A 22,282-nucleotide genomic window follows, 5' to 3' on the forward strand; every position below is an offset into this window, starting at 1 on the left:
TCCCCTGGTTTGACCAGTCTTTCCCCTGGTTTGACCGACCAGTCTTTCCCCTGGTTTGACCGGTCTTTCCCCTGGTTTGACCGACCGGTCTTTCCCCTGGTTTGACCAGTCTTTCCCCTGGTTTGACTGACCGGTCTTTCCCCTGGTTTGACCAGTCTTTCCCCTGGTTTGACCGACCGGTCTTTCCCCTGGTTTGACCAGTCTTTCCCCTGGTTTGACCAGTCTTTCCCCTGGTTTGACCGGTTTTTCCCCTGGTTTGACCAGTCTTTCCCCTGGTTTGACCGACCAGTCTTTCCCCTGGTTTGACCAGTCTTTCCCCTGGTTTGACGACCAGTCTTTCCCCTGGTTTGACCAGTCTTTCCCCTGGTTTGACCGACCAGTCTTTCCCCTGGTTTGACCAGTCTTTCCCCTGGTTTGACCGGTCTTTCCCCTGGTTTGACCAGTCTTTCCCCTGGTTTGACCAGTCTTTCCCCTGGTTTGACCGGCCTTTCCCCTGGTTTGACCAGTCTTTCCCCTGGTTTGACCAGTCTTTCCCCTGGTTTGACCGGTCTTTCCCCTGGTTTGACCGACCGGTCTTTCCCCTGGTTTGACCGACCGGTCTTTCCCCTGGTTTGACCGACCGGTCTTTCCCCTGGTTTGACCGACCGGTCTTTCCCCTGGTTTGACCGACCGGTCTTTCCCCTGGTTTGACCGACTGGTCTTTCCCCTGGTTTGACCAGTCTTTCCCATGGTTTGACCGACCGGTCTTTCCCCTGGTTTGACCAGTCTTTCCCCCGGTTTGACCGACCGGTCTTTCCCCTGGTTTGACCGACCGGTCTTTCCCCTGGTTTGACCGACCGGTCTTTCCCCTGGTTTGACTGACCCGTCTTTCCCCTGGTTTGACTGACCGGTCTTTCCCCTGGTTTGACCGACCGGTCTTTCCCCTGGTTTGACTGACCGGTCTTTCCCCTGGTTTGACCAGTCTTTCCCCTGGTTTGACCGACCGGTCTTTCCCCTGGTTTGACCAGTCTTTCCCCTGGTTTGACCGACCGGTCTTTCCCCTGGTTTGACTGACCGGTCTTTCCCCTGGTTTGACTGACCGGTCTTTCCCCTGGTTTGACTGACCGGTCTTTCCCCTGGTTTGACTGACCGGTCTTTCCCCTGGTTTGACCAGTCTTTCCCCTGGTTTGACCGACCGGTCTTTCCCCTGGTTTGACCGGTCTTTTCCCTGGTTTGACTGACCGGTCTTTCCCCTGGTTTGACCGACCGGTCTTTCCCCTGGTTTGACCGACCGGTCTTTCCCCTGGTTTGACCAGTCTTTCCCCTGGTTTGACCGACCGGTCTTTCCCCTGGTTTGACCAGTCTTTCCCCTGGTTTGACCGACCGGTCTTTCCCCTGGTTTGACTTTGTCTCACGGTCACAGCCTCTGTCTCAGGTGTGTGTGCATGTGTGTGTGTGTGTCTGCCACAGTTGTCTGCTTAAGAAAACAAAGGCCAAATGGACGGGGGTAACATCGGTGTCAGTTAAAAGATGTAACCAAGACTAAACATCTTTAACTGGTGAGAGTGCCTTTCTGACAAGCTGTTTAGACAGAAGAGTCTGGACATGTCAGAAAGACTCTCAGACCCAAATAAGGAGAGTTTCAGGTTGAGACTACCCGGTCCTCATGTCTTGTTTCTCACGTGTCTCTTTGGCTTTAACAGTTAGAAATACACACACTCACTGAATCACACACACGCACACACATACACACACATTGACAACCAGGTCAAGAAGCCAAGACATATGAAACTAATCAAAAGTCTGTGTTTTATTCCAAAATGAAGTACTGGTATCTCAGTGATGCTGTAAACTGAATCTCTTGTGTTTTTATTCCTAGGTTCCTGAAGAACGCTGGTTCTGTTGTGGATGCTGTAAACTGAATCTCTTGTGTTTTTATTCCCAGGTTCATGAAGAACGCTGGTTCTGTTGTGGATGCTGTAAACTGAATCTCTTGTGTTTTTATTCCCAGGTTCATGAAGAACGCTGGTTCTGTTGTGGATGCTGTAAACTGAATCTCTTGTGTTTTTATTCCCAGGTTCATGAAGAACGCTGGTTCTGTTGTGGATGCTGTAAACTGAATCTCTTGTGTTTTTATTCCCAGGTTCATGAAGAACGCTGGTTCTGTTGTGGATGCTGTAAACTGAATCTCTTGTGTTTTTATTCCCAGGTTCCTGAAGAACGCTGGTTCTGTTGTGGATGCTGTAAACTGAATCTCTTGTGTTTTTATTCCCAGGTTCATGAAGAACGCTGGTTCTGTTGTGGATGCTGTAAACTGAATCTCTTGTGTTTTTATTCCCAGGTTCATGAAGAACGCTGGTTCTGTTGTGGATGCTGTAAACTGAATCTCTTGTGTTTTTATTCCCAGGTTCATGAAGAACGCTGGTTCTGTTGTGGATGCTGTAAACTGAATCTCTTGTGTTTTTATTCCCAGGTTCCTGAAGAACGCTGGTTCTGTTGTGGATGCTGTAAACTGAATCTCTTGTGTTTTTATTCCCAGGTTCATGAAGAACGCTGGTTCTGTTGTGGATGCTGTAAACTGAATCTCTTGTGTTTTTATTCCCAGGTTCATGAAGAACGCTGGTTCTCTTGTGGATGCTGTAAACTGAATCTCTTGTGTTTTTATTCCCAGGTTCATGAAGAACGCTGGTTCTGTTGTGGATGCTGTAAACTGAATCTCTTGTGTTTTTATTCCCAGGTTCATGAAGAACGCTGGTTCTGTTGTGGATGCTGTAAACTGAATCTCTTGTGTTTTTATTCCCAGGTTCCTGAAGAACGCTGGTTCTGTTGTGGATGCTGTAAACTGAATCTCTTGTGTTTTTATTCCCAGGTTCATGAAGAACGCTGGTTCTGTTGTGGATGCTGTAAACTGAATCTCTTGTGTTTTTATTCCCAGGTTCCTGAAGAACGCTGGTTCTGTTGTGGATGCTGTATACTGAATCTCTTGTGTTTTTATTCCCAGGTTCCTGAAGAACGCTGGTTCTGTTGTGGATGCTGTAAACTGAATCTCTTGTGTTTTTATTCCCAGGTTCCTGAAGAACGCTGGTTCTGTTGTGGATGCTGTAAACTGAATCTCTTGTGTTTTTATTCCCAGGTTCCTGAAGAACGCTGGTTCTGTTGTGGATGCTGTAAACTGAATCTCTTGTGTTTTTATTCCCAGGTTCCTGAAGAACGCTGGTTCTGTTGTGGATGCTGTAAACTGAATCTCTTGTGTTTTTATTCCCAGGTTCATGAAGAACGCTGGTTCTGTTGTGGATGCTGTAACGTGGCAACAGTAGGTATTTTACCCCTTTTTCTATCCTATATCTGCATACCTGTATCACTTAGCATCATACACACATTCCCTATATAATAATCATCATCATCATACTAACAATAAACACGTTCTCATTCATAAAACCTCTTAAAATGTGTAAAGTAGAATAAAAATGGTTTCCAGTCAAACTGTTTCCAGGGAGAAATATTTTAAAGGCTTTTATAAAAAATACAAGCTATAGTGAGAACCAGCTGCTGAAAGAATGGCATGGTTTTAGTTTGGTATTTTCCCTCACACTCTCTCTCCTCTGCTTTCCTTCCCATTCTGACTTGTGGTGTCGTTCTTGAAGTGACTGAGCGGCTAAAGACATGTCTGGCTGTTGTTGTGGTTTGTAATGGTCATTGTTTTACAGGCAGGCAAGAGGAACTGTGGTTGACATTCTGAGAGAGCAAAAAAATGGCATCGCTGTCAGAACGAAGTAAAATAGTCTGTGCAGTAGTTTCAAAATAAGGGAATATTGCTGTTTCGTGCCAAGGTATTCACATATTTGTCTCATTAACACACGCACACGCATGCACGCAAACACGTACAAATGCACACACAGACACACACCACACTGCTAGAGACGGGTCTCGTTAAGGCCAAGGTCAGGCTAATTAAGGGATTGGGAAGAGGAAGGTTTAGCACCACCCACACTGGCAAAGTCAAACCATATGCTTACACACACACACACACACGCATACACACACATGTCCTGCCAATTACCCTCTTTACACAACAGGACTAGGTTTTATGCTAGCCAGACTGCGTGACAGATAGGCTGACCTCTATAAACCAACTTTTAACCAATAAAAGCTCTGAAAAGGTGCCACTTTGACCAACAGTGAAATACACTTGCATGATGACTAACCTGGCCTAAGATCTGAAGACATGCTACGTGAATGATTCGGTCTTGTGTTTTTCTATAGAGAGAAAGTTGCACCAATTCATCCATAATAGCAGCGCTTCCTCTAGATGGTACATATTAGAATTGTGTTGAACAACTTGGTTTAGTTATACAGTTTACATATTGGAGTCATTTGGCATGGAACAGCATGTTACATGTTAGGAACACAAAACAGGTGTTACACATGCTAGAGTGTATCTGTGACCAGACAGTTCACCATGCCTGTTGTCTCCCTCGGTCTGGCATTCTGTGGGGGAGCTCAGGTAAGAGGGTTAGGGATGATTAGTGTAGCACTAAGCGTCCACACCTCTTACACACAGACAAGCACGCATGTAGGCATACACACACACACACACACACACACACACACATACACACACAAAAATATACAACAGGTATATCTTCCCAAGCTGACGCTAACATACACCTCCCTACAGTACATGTTTTCAATGTTCTCTTTCTCCAGTACTGCCAGAACTTCCCCTGTCACTTCCCTACTGTTGTCTTCATCCTCATAGTGTGGTTGTGTTCTCTTTCAATTATTTGTTTTGATATCTCACATGAGCGTGATTCACCAGAATCTCATCATCTCAAAGACCAATCACATATGTCTGTCGGGTACAGACAGGTCGAGAGGCAAATGATGTGAGCAGCTCCCCTCATCATAAAGAGCCACTCGCTCACCTTTTGATCAATCTCACCTCTCTTCCTCACAAACAGTCATTCTCTTAGCTCTTCTCAGCATGACTTGATCCGTTTTCCTGTTCATCTGTTCACAGGTGTGCTGTGAGGTTACTCTGCCGATTGCAGGTTTTTCTTCGCTTGTCTTCTGTGTTGGGTGACTTTATCCCCTCCCCCCCCAGTTTGTGTCCAGTACCCATAATGCTCATATACTTGGATAGAATGAAAGCTTTGCACAAGAGCGACTAGCTCTTTGTGTGTTTTGTGAGAGACGCCTCTCTCGTCAACGGTTATCACGGATTGTGGAAGCTATTATATTGGCCTATAATAGCAAGGGGTTACAGCCTCCGGATGGCCTGAGGACTCACTCCACCAGGGGTATGGCTACTTCTTGGGCACTGTTCGAGGGCATCTCCTTGCATACTTTTACGATGTTCTACCGGCTAGACGTCATTGCGTCTTCTTTGGCGTATACTGTCCTCAGTGTCGGGGCCTCTGAGGGTTGGTACGTTGAGACTAACTGGCTTCAGAGAGCATTCTGTGATACGGGAGTTGGCCATATCCCTCATGTGAAATCGAAACTAACAACTGAAAGAGAACTTAAGGTTATTTGCGTAGCCCCGGTTCTCTGATATTATGAGTGAGATGTCTCACCGCATTCAAATAAAAAACGGTTTATTGGTCGCGTACACAGTTTAGCAGATGTTATAGCAGTGATCATGCTTATGTTACTAGCTCCTAACAATGCTGTAAAATGTCCAACAAGTACACAAATAATAATAAAAAAACAAGAAATCTTGAAATGGCAGAAATAATCTAATTAACAACCCAAATAGCACTACAACATTCCCTACTAGCAAGAACTTGAGGAAGTTCGGCATGCTCAAGAATGATCAGAGGGTGGGCGAGTGGGGGGATGAGGGGAGGGGCTCACCTTATTCGCCCCTCGACTTGCCTGTTTTCCCGACAGACGTGTGTGATTGGTTCTTCGAGCTTCTGAGACTCTTGTCAATCCCCTTCATGTGAGATATCTCACTTATAATATCAGAGAACCGAGGGTTACGCAAGTAACACGTCTTGGCTTAGTGGGAGTATTGCTCCATGGATAGAGACATAGAGACCATGTAGTCAGAAGACTGAACACTCAGCAAGAGGACTGATGTTTTTTACAGCTACAGTATATGGAGAAAGTAGAGAAAATAGAGATAGCAGTGGGAGGAAGAAAGAGCAAAGAGTGCAGGAAGGTAACAGAGATTTGTGTTGCTCTCCACACTTTATTCACTGTCCCGCCGGACTCGTAAATCCTGAGGGCCCATTCCCCTGGAGGGACACATTTTATTCATTGGTGGAGCTTAGACCCTCACAAACACTCACACTCACACATACACACGATAGCACCCTTTGTCTCTTGTCTCCCTTTCGCTATCGCTCTCCTTCTTTCTCTCTCGCTTGTCTCATTTTTCTCTCTCACTTGTCTCCTTCTTTCTCTCTCACTTGTCTCCTTTTTCTCTCTCTCTGATCCCTCCCTGCCTTCCTCCAATTCTTGTCACTTTCTCGCTCTTCCCTCTGACATCTTAATACTCGTCTCAGACTAAATCTGGTATTTATCTACATCTCAACCATTCCACAAGTCAGAGAGAGAACCATTGTAGAGGGGAGAAAGAGGAAGAATTTGAGATGAGAAAGAGAAGGAGAGAGATTGAAATTTAGCAAGAGAGAAGAGACAGAGTAGTACAGTATATAGATACAGCCAGAGAGAGAGAGAGAGAGAGAGAGAGAGAGAGAGAGAGAGAGAGAGAGAGAGGAGAGAAAAGCTACTGCTGTGAGGAAAGGTGATTCATCATTGTCTTGGTAAAGAATGTAATTCCAAATAGAGGATACGTTCTGTTCTCTACAGATGTGTTCACGCTTTAATCCTTCCCATAGGTAGAGGAGCAGTCAGATCAGCAGACAGCTTCCCTACAAAACTACTGTGTACTATGTATTTTTGTCTGACAAAGTTGGCCACACATAAATGGTATCATAACCCAGTTTGGTAGCGCTTTACCAGTTTTGGTAACCCTTGATGGTAAAAGATTTGATAGTTTTCCCACAATTAGGTCCCACTTTAAAAAAACAGAATTTATAAAGGCTTTATATAGAATACATAAAGTCTTCATTAGTACAAAATAGATACTTCACAAATAACTTCCTCTATGTACAGTACATGGTAACACTTTACTTGAAGGGGGCATACATACTTTCATCAAGACATTCATCACACCTTTATGCGTGTTGCCGTATCATGCATAACAAACTTTATAATACGTTCATTCTTCATCATTCATAAGAAGTTTTTAAAATGAAATTCCCTTGAAATACTGTTGAGAGTTAGAATAGTAGAATACACAAGGTGCAATTTAGAAATGTGGTTGTGCATCAGTAGTCTTTTTCTCTTGACAGTCAATTAGCCCATGTCAGCTAAACATTTCAATCATGGTCGAATTACCAATCGGGGGCTCACTCAGATATTACCAATCGGGGGCTCACTCAGATATTACCAATCGGGGGCTCACTCAGATATTACCAATCGGGGGCTCACTCAGATATTACCAATCGGGGGCTCACTCAGATATTACCAATCAGGGGCTCACTCAGATATTACCAATCGGGGGCTCACTCAGATATCACATTAAAAACGGCAAACATTTCTCTCCACTCATTGGGAAAACGTGTCAAATTCAAGGAAATTAACTGTAAAACTGCACATTTTTGCTCCCGGCCCCATGGCAAAATGAGTAGAAAAGCAGCAAACTTTAAAAGTGCAAAATGTTCTTTGTGGCCCACATCAAAGTTGCCCATTTGTGCTGTAAGACATCCGTGCTCTAATACACTATTCACGAAACTGGCTAGGAGCAGCACATTTAGTTACTGTGTGCATAGAGTGTTTTGTATCCTCTCTCTTTCAGTGCTGCAGGATGCCACTGGGTAAACAGCCCTTGGAATGATCAATAGTATCTTCACCCTCCAATTATGTTCAAAAGCCTATACGCAGTAGATGTTCTGTGTCAATTTGACCCCGTATCCATTAATAAGTACAGAACATACAGTAAGAAGGTGGATCTGAAGCAAACAGAGTACCTGGCCTACAGTGAGTCCTGGCCTGGAGCACCAATCGTAAATGTCATGTTAGGCCTGCAGCATGTTCTCTGCCAACTTAAGCCAAAAATATGTGTTCCTACAATAATACTTTGGGGGTTGGGTACTGTGGCTGTGAAAATACACATCTCTAAATAAATGTACATATAAAGATATATTTCTGTGTTACTGTTAACCTTTTGTTCTGAAATGACAATTAACATATTTTGAAAACTCCTTATAAATGATATTGAAAAAATGTGTTATGAAGGTTGTTATAACTGATACTGCGAGGTGTTATGACTGGTTTCATAAAGGTCTTTTTTATACCCCCTTCAAGTAGAGTGTTGTCGGCAGCATTGCCAAATGTGACAAAACCCACTGTGTCAATTCCCCCAAAAAGAGTTACATGATGACATTATTGTTAATAGACTAAACCTACCTGAATTCAATGGAAACCCATACCACGTTAATGGCTCTCATAAACTGTAAATAGTGATTGCTTTAGATCAGGTACTTCCAAAAATACTTTGATAATAATTAGTATATTAGTACATATAATTTATCTATATTAAACACCGTATACATTATCTTCTGAATCTTTATTCTGGGTGGCAGGGTAGCCTAGTGGTTAGAGTGTTGGACTAGTAACTGAAAGGTTGCAAGCTCAAATCCCCAAGCTGACAAGGTAAAAAATCTGCCGTTCTGCCCCTGAACAAGACAGTTAACCCAGTGTTCCTAGGCCGTCATTGAAAATAAGAATATGTTCTTAACTGACTTGCCTAATTTAATAAATGTTAAATTAAAGAGGAACTGAACCCCCCAAAATTATCTGGTTTAAAACGGCCTGTGGCATTGGTAGTAGTCATATACAGTGGGATTAATGCCGTGGATGAAGATGAGCAAAATTGTCTGTATAAAATAAAGAATTCAAGTACTGAGCTTTATTGTATATTATTTTACGCTAATACAATTGCTCAGAGAAAGAGATTTTGTTTTACAAGTAATAATTTTTTTTCTCTAAAAGATAGGGTTAAAAATGATTGCCACTCCTGTTTTCTATACCTTTCTATACCTCACCTAAGTCACCTTGCGAGGATAATGGCATTGAGACTTTTTCAAAAAATGTTTTCTGAGATTGAATGACACATTGGGAGGAATCTTAGACCATTCCTTCATAGAGAATCTTTCCAAACCCTTGATATCAGTCTGCTGGTAGAGGCAACCAGGTTTTTGGCTAAAATGTCCTAGTACTGGGTAAAGTCCATGATGCCGTTGACCTTAACAACTCTGTACAGTGTCCCGAGAGGCACATAGGTTGAGATCTGTGGTGACACAGATTTTCTCCCACATAGCAGGGTCATCTGTGCATTGACTTTCCATATTGTCCAGCAGCTTCACTTGCTAAGCCGTAAGTAAGGTGGACATGTTAGGTGCTCTGACCGAATGGGCTGCTGTTATGTACATTTTATGACAAATGAACAAAAGCTTCCCTCTTGTTCGGGAGGGTGGTGTTAACCAACAGGGATGCACTGCGTGAGGGATTAAGGTAGTTTAGCCAGAGGAGGCTCCACCGGAGGGGCCTTATGGAAACTGGAAACTCGTCTATGCATGTTCAGGGTAGGGGAACAATTAGGGGTTAGTCTACCAGAAAAATGCTTTTCCCAGGACCATTTTGCCTCCTTTAGGCAAGCCACAACTGTCGGAATGCTAGGTTTGGTCAGGGCTGTTTGCGGTTGGAGTCTCCTCCACTCTGTACAAATGGTCCGGTGGGACCGGTGGGACATTGAGCGTGTATTCCCGGATGGGATTAGCAACCTCATCAGGTGTTTGGGAGGGAGGAAGTGGGGACTCAATTCCTCCATCTTCGGGCTCAAAGTTGGAGAGGCTGCTATTAGCATGAGCCTCATCATCTTCTATCTCCCCCTCTCCCGAGATCGTGTCTTCGCTAAATAAGGGAAGAGAGTCAAGGTTGTCAATCATCTCCGCCCAGATGTGTACAGATGAGCGCTTGTCGCCTACCCTGGGGGGGTACAGACGTGGATTGGAGTGGGGGGTACCCGGAGCAGGATAATTTTTTTGTCTCCTTCTTTGGTTAACCTTAAACAGTGTGCTGCAGTGCAGACAAGACTCTGGGTAGTCGACTGCCTCACAAGCATGCTTGTTTCCCAAACAGGCAAAGCAGAAAGGATGGGAGTCTTTCTCTGAGATGCCAGAGCCGCAGGGGCAGATATGGGAGCTCGTGCCTGGCTTGGGTCATCCTGGCAAGGGGAGGTGGTAACCATGACTCTAAGTGGGCTACAAGCCTGTCGTAAATTGCACTCAGTTACCCGGAGAGCACAGCAAGGTGGAGTTGCTCTACAGGTTAGAGGGCTCTCAAGACCGCAAAACCGGAAGGTAGGACCAGTCAGCCTAGCCAGTAAAGGTGCTGGTGAGCTAGGTGAGAGAAGAATACTACCGTGCAGGTAGAGAAAGCTAGCGAAGGAGCTAGTTCTAGTCATGTGCTAGTCAATGCGTAGCTGCGTAGCCAGCTAGTCCTAGTCCTTGCTAGCATTCACCTCAAGTGTTAGTAGCCTAGCTTTAGCAAGCACACTGCTAGCTGAAGAGAATGTACGTTCTTTGTTAGCTAGCTATGTTAGCTTAGGGTGTGGCTAACCAAATCACAAAAGTCTCTTTCCTTTCTTCCACTGTGGTGGGAATAAGTAACAGGAAGGTACATGGGCTGGTAGAGTGAGATGGAAGCTACCCATAGTGAGAAACCAAACAAGTAATTTAAATAGAATGTGTGTGAATAACTATCTAAATACTGTAGTGTTGAAGGGCCAGTATGGGGCACCCTTCCCTCTGATCTTAAGATCAAATCCCAATGCCCCAGGGCAGTGATGGGGACATTGCCTTGCATAGGGTGCCATTTATCAGATGGGACATTAAACAGGTGTCCTGACTCTCTGTGGTCACATGTCAATCCCATGGCACTTATTGGAGTAGGGGTGTTAACTCCAGTGCCCTGGCTAAATTCCCAACCTGGCCCCATTTCCATCATGGCCACCAAATCATCCCCCTCCTTCCTAATTACCATATTTATTTGTATATTTTAATTAACCTTTATTTAAAAAGGCAATTCCGTTAAGAACAAATTCTTATTTACAATGACGGCCTGCCAAAAGGCAAAAGGCCTCCTGCGAGGACGGGGGCTGGGATTACAAATATAAATATAGGACAAAACACACATCACGACAAGAGAGACCTAAGACAACAACATAGCATGGTAGCAACACAACATGACAACAACATGGTAGCAACACAACATGGCAACAGCACAACATGGTAGCAGCACAAAACATGGTACAAACATTATTGGGCACAGACAACAACACAAAGGCAAGAAGGTAGAGACAACAATATATCTTGCAAAGCAGCCACAACTGTCAGTAAGAGATGGAGATAACTCCAGCTTGAGTGCTTTTGTAGCTTGTTCCAGTCGCTAGCTGCAGGGAACTGAAAAGAGGAGCGACCCAGGGATGTGTGTGCTTTGGGGACCTTTAACAGAATGTGACTGACAGAATGGCTGTTGTATGTGGAGGATGCGGGCTGCAGTAGGTATCTCAGATATGGGGGAGTGAGGCCTAAGAGAGTTTTATGCAATGGGTATTCAGAGATGACCAGTTTACAGTATATAGAGTGCAGTGATGTGTCCTATGAAGAGCATTGGTGGCTAATCTGATGGCCGAATGGTAAAGAACATCAAGCCGCACAAAAGCACCCTTACCTGCCGATCTTTAAATTACGTCTCCGTAGTCTAGCATGGGTAGGATGGTCATCTGAAACAGGGTTAGTTTGGCAGCTGGGTTGAAAGAGGAACGATTACGATAGAGGAAACCAAGTCTAGATTTAACTGAATCCTGCAGCTTTGATATGTGTTGAGAGAAGGACAGTGTACCATCTAGCCATACTCCCAAATACTTGTATGATGTGACTACCTCAAGCTCTAAACCCTCAGAGGTAGTAATCACACCGGTGGGGAGAGGGGCATTCTTCTTACCAAACCACATGACCTTTGTTTTGGAGGTGAGTATAAGACTGTATCATCTGCATGTAAATGGATAAGAGAGCTTCCTACTGCCTCAGCTATGTTGTTGATGTAAATTGAGAAGAGCGTGGGGCCTAGGATCGATCCTTGGGGTATTCCCTTGGTGAGAGGCAGTGGCTGAGACTACAGAGGTTCTGACTATACACTGCACTCTTGGAGAGAGGTAGTTAGCGAACCAGGCCAAAGACCCCTCAGAGACATCATTATGTCACTCCTCACCTCTCCACCTGATAGCTGATGTGTGGTGAGCGTTTTGGCACAAATGGTTTTCTGTTTATTACCCAAGTGGGTGCTACATATTGGTAGTGGATGAGGTGAGTTTCGCACAATTGGCCCAGCATCGTTTGGGTTTGGCTGGGGTAGGCCGTCATTGTAAATATATTAAATTAAAATATATATATATACTGTATATATAGCTTACTAAATTGTACAAATATAGGTCATATATGCTAATATTAAATAATGATTATTAATTGGTGAACATACTATTTCTAAATGGTTTATTACTGGACTTTCTTATGAAGCGTTAGTAAGAGTTTCAGTTTGTGTGTACCGTAGCCTTTTTTTCTCATGAGAATGATACTTTTGATAAGTGCAAACTCTAAGTGTAAAGTGTAGTGAGAGCATTTGGGTCAGATTATAACCAGTTAATGATATTAGTGTTAAAAAAAAAAAAAAACACTGAGAGTTTTAAATCAACACTAAAAGTGTTGAGTCTGTGGACCCATATAGACACTAGAACAGTTGTAAATTAACACACTACTTAGTGTAAATCTATATTCAAAGATTTCCCAGAGTGCCTTGCCTTTCGAGAAAATTGTAGAGTTACCACACATGAGTGATGTGTATGAGTTTCATGCCCCTGTCCTAGGGTAAAACTATAACATTTTTGCTTAGTCCACAAGATTGAAAATGAATGTGACAACCATGTCTCTGTCACTAACAAATTCAGTCATGGGTGGTAAATTCTACAATTTACCTGAAGGCAAGGCACCATGGAAAATATTTGAATAAGGGTTTACACTAAGTAGTGTGTTAATTTAACACTGTTCCGGTGTCTATATGGGTCCACAGACAACACTTTCAATGTTAATTTCGTTTTTTTAACACTGGAGAATTTGCTGGGTGCATTTATCAGAAGTTGCCTGTATTCTGTTCTGAAGTGTCTATGTGTCTTGTTGTTCTGTCTGTAGCTACTACATGGATGGCAGAGTGACCAAAGTAGAGGACTTTCTGAAGACACGCCTGCTGGACACCCTGACCGAACAGATCACCAAAGTACTCAAGGTGAGAGAAAGGGAAGTGTTGACACAAGGTCTCAGGAAAGGTCAGTCATTATGTAAGTATGCTTCACCAAATCACCTCCGTTACACGTGTCTCTTCCCAACCCCTGCACCAGTGCTCTCCTGTCCCACTGCCTTGTCCCTCCATAGGCCTACCTCTGTAAGGGCACAGTTCCCAGTTCAGTTTTATGGATCTCAACTCTCAGATCTGGAACAGTAACTTCCCTCAGTGAGAAGAAAAGGCCATAAGAACCGATCTGTCATGCTCACAATTGCTACCAACCTATAGTCACAGTCTCTGAGCTGATAGAAAATACCCAATTATTGTCTATTGTAAAAGAGAGGACCCACCAAAGCACATTAAAACAACCATAGAACAATGTGTGCTGCCCTATTGTGTGTGTGAGTTTGTGTGTGTGCGCAGGCGTGTATGCAAGCGTGTTTGTGCTGTACTGTACGTGCTTGTGCGTTTCCCCATTTGCTGTCCAGTAGTAATGGTTTGCAGCCATGCTAGGAGAGAGATTCTCTGGAAGCTGTTAAGAGCAGAGAGAATAGGTCTTCCGGACAGAGATCCAGGTGTGTGGGTGTGTAGAGTTAGTATAAATGTATGTGCATATTATGTGTTAGTGAAAAAATGATGGAGTGAGTGTTTAGTTTTTTATTAACTAGTCAAGTCAGTTAAGAACAAATTCTTAATTATAATGATAGCCTAGGAACAGAAGGTTTACTGTCTTGTTCAGGGGCAGAACGACAGATTTTTACCTTTTTACCTCAGCTTGGGGATTCAATCTAGCAACCTTGCGTGTGTGTGTGTGTGTGCGTGTGTGTGTGTGTGTGTGTGTGTGTGTGTGTGTGTGTGTGTGTGTGTGTGTGTGTGTGTGTGTGTGTGTGTGTGTGTGTGTGTGTGTGTGTGTGTGTGTGTGTCTGGGGCCCTGTGAATGTGGATAGAGACAAATACTGAAATTAAAGGTCAATAAAGATACATGGTAAACTCGGTCCGTGTAGCTATTTGTTAGCTATTTATCATTTACATTGCTTGGGGATCGAAGCTGTTGTCGTCAGACTTGATGCACCGATACCTCTTGCCCTGTGGCAGCAGAGAAAATAATCTTGGGTGGTTGGGGTCTTTGACGATTTTCCGGTCCATCTTTTCACACCGCCTGATATAGGGGTCCTGGATGGCAGGGAGCTCAGCCCCAGTAATGTACTGGGCTGTCCCCACAACACTCTGTAGAGCCATGCGATTGAGAACGGTGCTATTGCCATACCAACCAGTGATACAACCAGTCAATATGCTCTCAGTAGTACAGCTGTAGAACCTTTTCAGGATTTGAGTGCCCATGCCAAACTTCTTCAATCTCCTGCGGGGGAAGAGGCACTGTCGCTCTTTCTTCACGACTGTACGTGTGTGTTTGGACCATTTTAAGTCTTTAGTGATTTGGACACAGAGGAACTTGAAGCTGTCTACCTGCTCCACTGCCACCCCATCGATGTGGATCTGCTCCTTGGTCTTACTCTGGCACCACACTGTCAGGTCACTGACTTCCTCTCTGTAGGCTGACTCATCGTTGCCGGTGATCAGGCCTACCACCATCATGTTGTCAGTGAACTTGATAATGGTGTTGGAGTCGTGCACACAGTCGTGGGTGAACAGTGAGTACAGGAGGGGACTAAGCGCACACCCCTGTGGGGCCCCTGTGTTAAGGGTCAGGAAGTCCAGGATCCAGTTGCAGAGGGAGGTGTTCAGACCCAGAGTCCTAAGCTTGGTGACAAGCTTGGAGGGGATAATGGTGTTGAAGGCTGAGCTGTAGTCAATGAACAGCATTCTAAGAGAGAGAGAACAAAGGCATTTAATCCCATTTAAGGTGTAACCTTCCAACCCAAAACCAACCACAATTGACCAATCAAACGATACCAAGTTTACAGTAACCTAAACACTCCCAGGTCCAATCTCCACAGGGTGTCACATAATCTAAAGGCTTGTGTGGGGGGTGAGACCAATGTAAATAAGACAGTAAAACACTTTGCATAATAGAGTAATTCAGAGTTCACCCTGTACAGAAACAAGTAACCACAGAGATCATCCGTCCATATAGTTAGCATCAGTGGGGTCACAGCCAAGGTCTGCCATAATCAACCGCGACCCTGGAACAATTAGGGTTAAGTGTCTTGCTCAAGGCGCATCAACAGATTTGTCACCTTGTCAGTTCGGGGATTCAAACTAGCGACCTTACAGTTATTGGCCCAGTGCTCTAACCGTTAGCCTACCTGCAGCCCCTTTCTCTTTCTTTCTCTGATCTGATCCCCTATTTTTCTGTTGTCTGTTCTCCCCCCTCTCTCTTGCCCCCTCTCTTTCCTCTGTCTCCTCTGTTTCCGCTCTCTCTCTCTCTCTCTCTCTCTCTCTCTCTCTCTCTCTCTCTCTCTCTCTCTCTCTTTCCTCACTCTCTCTCTTCTTTCCTCACTCTTTCTTCTTTCCTCACTCTCTCTCTCTCTCTCTCTTTCTCTCTCTCTCTCTCTCTCTCTCTCTCTCTCTCTCTCTCTCTCTTTCCTCACTCTCTCTCTTCTTTCCTCACTCTCTCTCTTTCTCAGGTAGTGAATAGCCATGTACCTGGTAAGAAGGTGTGGTTGGGGGGAGTAGGTCCGGCGTGGGCTGGAGGAACCAATAACCTCTCTGATACCTATGCTGCTGGCTTTCTGTAAGTACAATCAACCTATAAATCAATCAGTCAAATGAAGTATCATCACACTTAGGCATTACTCTCACTTTGTGTGTGTGTGTGTGTGTGTGTGTGTGTGTGTGTGTGTGTGTGTGTGTGTGTGTGTGTGTGTGTGTGTGTGTGTGTGTGTGTGTGTGTGTGTGTGTGTGTATTTCAGGTGGCTGAACACTCTGGGCATGGCAGCGGTGCAGGGGATTGATGTTGTCCTGCGACACTCGTTCTTTGATTATGGATACACACACCTCGTAGACCAGCACTTTAACCCACTACCGGTGAGTTTCACACTCTGCTTTATCATAAAAGTTAATTAAAGGTCAAATAAAAATAAATAAAATAAAAATCATCATGAAAGCAGTACTGGACAAATCATTCCTTTCTACTCTCACTGGATAACAAGGGAACGTTCATTGGAGCTATTGCTACTCTTAGTCCATTTTTTGGTGTGGCTTTGGGTAGCTACTGTAGACTCATCTCAGTCCTCTGTGGCACCTAGCGTTCTTTCCCGTGGGAGCTATTAGGCCAGATGAAAGGCATTTAGTGGTGTTGACTGGCTGGACGCGAGGGCGAATCACTGTGTAACCCTAGCCCTTTGTCAGTGACCAGGATGGTGTCACGACTCTCCCCTTCCCCCCGTCACAAAATGTGTGCCCCTCTGTGTGCAGCACTGGGCTGGTGACAGATCTGCAACCTGAGCTGTAGGTACGCAAAAGGCTGGTACTCCCCCTCCGGCACTGTCTGCAATGGTGCAGTCCAGTCCTGGTTCCCACCACTGCCCTCTGCTGTTGGGATTGGACTTTGCTGCATCAGGGGTACAAGACTATGCTCAGGGCAAGCATTACACCCAACTAATCGTTTGCCAGATGATACAGTAAGTTGATTAGTTGAATTAAGGGTTTTAGTGCCAAGTTGGAACAAAAGCCTGCACCCTATGGGTCACCAGGACCAGGACTGAAGGAGTATTCACTTATTTAGGGGAAATTGAAGAGGGCGGCCAGAGATCGAGATAGAGACATCCAAGACTCTTTGATCCAGACAGAGAGTCAGTTCTACAATGCTACTGCGGTGCCGTGTTCATAAAAATGATTTATCAGCATCTGGTGGAGAACTTCTTTATTTAGCTGCTGCAGGGATGGGTGGTGTTTATTAGGGAGACCGCTCCAAAACTAGCACACAATTATTTTCTCTCCTGTTCCATTCTCTGTTTCTGGGAAGAATGCCCCCCGCTAGGATCCTAATGCTTTTATTGTGGCTGGGCGTCGGACTGCTCTGCCAGCCTACCTGCTGGGGGGAACCACTACAGGCCAGGGCTGTCCGCAGGCCCCAGAGATGTATTCACATACCAACCACATGTCCCTTTCCATCTCTCTGAACACTCATTGGACACCGTTCTGACAATTGACCCAGTCAAACCTAGGACTCACTTTATCCGCTCACCCCTCAACCCCACCACTACTATTCCTCTCCTCCATGGTCTAGGTCCAGTAGTTGTAGTGGGTCTACCTACGTCTTCTCCCTATCCTTTCTCCGTCATTCTGTTTTCCTCTCCTGAACTCCCTCTCCCTCAGTCTATTTTTGACCTAGCACATGTGAAGAAGTTTGGGATGTGACATCAGCTTAGTGTATTAGCCTGCTTCCTGGGTGGTTTGTCTGTTAACAGATATGAGCCTCCCTCTGCTCTCCCTCTTTATAGGCCTCTCTTTTCATTCTTTTTTAGCTCTCTCACCCTCCTTCGTTCTCTCATTACTTTTCCATTCTTCTACGAGACCCCATCATCTCTCTCTCTCTCTCTCTCTCTCTCTCTCTCTCTCTCTCTCTCTCTCTCTCCATTGTTGGATACACCCCTGGGTTTCTGATACATTCTGTCTCTCACTATAACAGTAAAATGTTAAGTGGCTATGGTTATGCAATCCCAGTTCATGTCATGACACCACACTGTAGCTGCCAAAGAGTGTGTTAACTGTGTGTTTATTCCTATCCACACAACATTCTTATTTACTCTGTCTAGGATTCCAGTGTTTAAGGACACAGAGGGCTATTGAAATAAATGCTTCTCTGGTTTTCTGTGTTCTATGGTTGATAAAATTGTGTTTTTGTGTTACTGTTTACTGCAGCTTTTAATATTTATTTTTTATACGTGCCCCTAATTAAAACAGACTGCACATTGTTAACCCCTCTCCTAATACAGTCACTGTAATTAAAAACATTAATCCTACCCTCTCTTATTCAGTTAGTGTAATTAGAAGCATTAAATCACTAATGGGCAAGGCCCTGTACTGATACAGCCTAATGGTTAACCTTACACTTTTATCTGTAAAGGCTGTTGTTAACAAGCTTTCAGTCACACAGTCTGGCTCTCATTTAGCCTGCACTCCCTCCTCTTCTCCTGGCCTACTGCCCTTTATTCATCCTTCCATCTTTCCCTCCCTCTAGGGCCGGTGTTATGGGTGGGACTTAGGGGGCCTGGCCTACCATACCTCCTTGCCCTCCCTCCTCTTCTCCTGGTCTACTGCCCTACTGCCCATGTATCTGATGCTGTCTGGCCAAAAGGAGTATGGCATGTCATGTCATATTATGTTTGGCCAGACAGCATCAGATACATGGGCTTCATATAGTAAGACAGAGGAGCGCTGTCAGATGCTTGCACAGATGCTTTTCTCCGGTGTGGTAGTTTCAGCCATTTGCGAATTTATGGAAAGTTAGCGGGTGCACAGTGCACTGTTCGGCTGCTGGCGTTATTTTGGACAAACGTGCAAAGGTAACCTACTTTTTAAAGTGATTTGTTTGACAATCAGATGAAAACATGACAGTTAAATTACGTCTTTACTATAAAACCGATTAAAATAATTTTACCATAGGAGGTTCCGTGAAAAAATAGTGCCAGCCCCTATGGAAATCAAATGCCCATCCAACTGATTGGTTCTGGCACCTGCCCTGCCTCTTTCCTCACTAGGTAGATGCTGAAGATTCTCCCCTCTCTATTGACTGCAATGTTTCAAACACAAGTTCTTCGCCATCCAGTTCTTTCTCACTACTATATGCTATTTACCCATGGAAGTGGCTACTACCGGTACGCTATATCTAAACTGATATCTTTAAACTACCAGATTCTCCCCGTGGACTATCTACAGTACTATCCGTCCCTGGGTGTATTTTCTCCCTGATTCTCTCCCTGCTCTTCAGATGTCTAACTGGGCACATCCTGTAGGAAACTCATTGACATCTCCATCTCTCTCAGTTAGTAAATCAGGAACACAGATCAGCCTGGTTAAACCTGATCATTAAACACAGCTCACAGATCAGACAGAGAAAGACTACTGTGGAGGTCATGAAGTTTCACTGACCTGATGGGTTTTCTCTCTTGGAGCCCAGGTTAGGCAAACCAACATATGTATATCTATAGACTCATAGAATATAAGATTTTATAAAAGATCAACAATATAGTTCTGGTATTGTTGCATAATGAAGCTACTCAATGCTTTTTAAATAAATAAGAAATCCATCAAATATTGACTGAATTATAGCACATAAATAATTGTATAATGACAGACAAAAAGTCAATGTAATCCATCAGTTTAGGTGGGAACTCATGTTTAAACTTCGTTGAATATATATATATATATATATATATATATATATATATATACATACACATACACACACACACACACACACACACACACACATACACTTTTTATATATAAGACCCATGCTACCATATATAAACCATATATGGCCTTTTTATGTGTTTTGTTATTATATTGATAGAATAATAATATTTGAAAATAACAATTTTCATATACACTTGAGTATAGTTAAATACATTTGCATTAAATGACCCTCTATCCAACCAGCGTCTTTATACAGAGCATTCAGAAAGTATTCAGACCCTTTGACTTTTTCTACATTTTGTGACGTTACAGCCTTATTCTAAAACTGCTTAAATCGTTTTTTCCCCCTCATCAATCAACACACAATACCCCACTCTGTCAAAGTGACCATCGGGTTTTTGGTCTCCTCCCTGACCAAGGCCCTTCTCCCCCGATTGCTCAGTTTGACCGGGCGGCCAGCTCTAGGAAGAGTCTTGGTGGTTCCAAACTTCTTCCATTTAATAATGATGGAGGCCACTGTGTTCTTGGGGACCTTCAATGCTGTACACATTTTGTTGTACTCTTCCCCAGCTCTGCCTCGACAAAATCCTGTCTCGGAGCTCTGCAGACAATTTCTTCGACCTCATGGCTTAGTTTGGCTTGGCTCTGACATGCACTGTCAACTGTGGGACCTTATATAGACAGAGGTGTGCCTTTTCAAATCATGTTCAATCAATTGAATTTACCACAGGTGGACTCCAAGTTGTAGAAACACCTCAAGGATGATCAATGGAAACAGGATGCACCTGAGCTCAATTTTGAGTCTCATATCAAAGGGTCAGAATACTTATGTAAATAAGTAAGGTATAAATAAGGTATTTTTATGTCTAAAAACTTGTTTTTACATTGTCTTTATGGGGTATTGTGTGTAGATTGATGAGTTAAAAATGTAATCCATAAAATGTGGAAAAAGAGAAAGGGTCAAAATACTTTCCGAATGCACTGTACAGTTGAAGTCGGAAGTTTACATACACCTTAGCCAAATACATTTAAACTCAGTTTTTCACAATTCCTGACATTTAATCCAAGTAAAAATTCACTCTTTTAGGTCAATTAGGATCACCACTTTATTTTAAAACTTTTGAAATGTCAGAATAATAGAAGAGAGAAGGATTTAGTTCACATTTTATTTCCTTCATCACATTCCCAGTGGGGCAGAAGTTTACATACACTCAATTAGTATTTGGTAGCGTTGTCTTTAAATTGTTTAACTTGGGTCAAACGTTTCGGGTAGCCTTCCACAAGCTTCCCACAATTATTTGGGGAAATGTTGACCCATTCCTCCTGACAGAGCTGGTGTAACTGAGTCAGATTTGTAGGCCTTGCTCACACACGCTTTTTCAGTTCTGCCCACACATTTCTATGGGATTGAGGTCAGGGCTTTGTGATGACCACGCCAATACCTTGACTTTGTTGTCCTTAAGCCATTTTGCCACAACTGGAACTATGGTTGGGGTCATTGTCCATTTGGAAGACCCATTTGTGACCGAGCTTTAACTTCCTGACTGATGTCTTGAGATGTTTCTTCAATATATCCACATAATATTAATTCCTCATGATGCCATCTATTTTGTGAAGTGCACCAGTCCCTCTTGCAGCAAAGCGCCCCCATAATATGATGCTGCCACCCCCGTGCTTCACAGTTTTGATGGTGTTCTTCGGCTTGCAAGCCACCCCCTTTTTACTCCAAACATAACGATGGTCATTATGGCCAAACAGTTCTATTTTTGTTTCATCAGACCAGAGGACATTTATCTAAAAAGTATGATCTTTGTCCCCATGTGCAGTTGCAAACCGGTACCTCCAATGAACTCAAATCATGTCAATTAGCTTATCAGAAGCTTCTAAAGCCATGACATCATTTTCTGGAATTTTCCAAGCTGTTTAAAGGCACAGTCAACTTAGTGTATGTAAACTTCTGACCCACTGGAATTGTGATACAGTGAATTATAAGTGAAATAATCTGTCTGTAAACAATTGTTGGAACAATTACTTGTGTCATGCACAAAGTAGATGTTCTAACTGACTTGCCAAAACTATAGTTTGATAACAATAATTTTGTGGAATGGTTGAAAAACGAGTTTTAATGATTTTACCTAAGTGTATGTAAACTTCCGACTTCAACTGTATATTATATAATGTCATTTAGCAGATACTTTTATCCAAAGCGACTTACGGTCATGGTGCATACATTTGACGTATGGGTGGTCCCGGGAATCGAACACACTACCCTGGCGTTACAAGTACCATGCGCTACCAACGGAGTTATAAAGTATCGCCCCTCACAATCGCACAGTCTGCTGTAGCTTTCATCATCGCTTTCACTTATTTTCATGATTGTTTTTGTCAAATCCTCTTGCATATTAAACATTAGGTGTAGACTATGTATAAGAAAAATGATAGCTCCCTGTTTTATAATCTAAACGTGCTGCTCTTGAATTGACCAATGCGCAAAAAAAATTGATTTGTGAGATTTGGCTTTTTAACGTTACAAAAAAGAGCACCGACCTGTGCAAAGATTGCGATC

The 22,282-nt window shown here is 43.6% G+C and overlaps 1 protein-coding gene across 1 annotated transcript in view; it reads left to right on the plus strand.

Moving 5' to 3' along the window:
- Positions 1-22,282, plus strand: part of hpse2 (heparanase 2) — a 114,106-nt gene that overhangs the window by 62,959 nt on the left and 28,865 nt on the right. The window contains exons 6-9 of the mRNA XM_036960382.1: positions 3,245-3,292; positions 13,302-13,395; positions 15,981-16,087; positions 16,266-16,380. Of these exons, the coding sequence (XP_036816277.1) occupies positions 3,245-3,292; positions 13,302-13,395; positions 15,981-16,087; positions 16,266-16,380 (364 nt within the window). The remainder of the gene's footprint in view (positions 1-3,244; positions 3,293-13,301; positions 13,396-15,980; positions 16,088-16,265; positions 16,381-22,282) is intronic.

The sequence above is a fragment of the Oncorhynchus mykiss genome, chromosome 23 (genome assembly GCF_013265735.2).
Source record: "Oncorhynchus mykiss isolate Arlee chromosome 23, USDA_OmykA_1.1, whole genome shotgun sequence".
Taxonomy (NCBI): domain Eukaryota; kingdom Metazoa; phylum Chordata; class Actinopteri; order Salmoniformes; family Salmonidae; genus Oncorhynchus; species Oncorhynchus mykiss.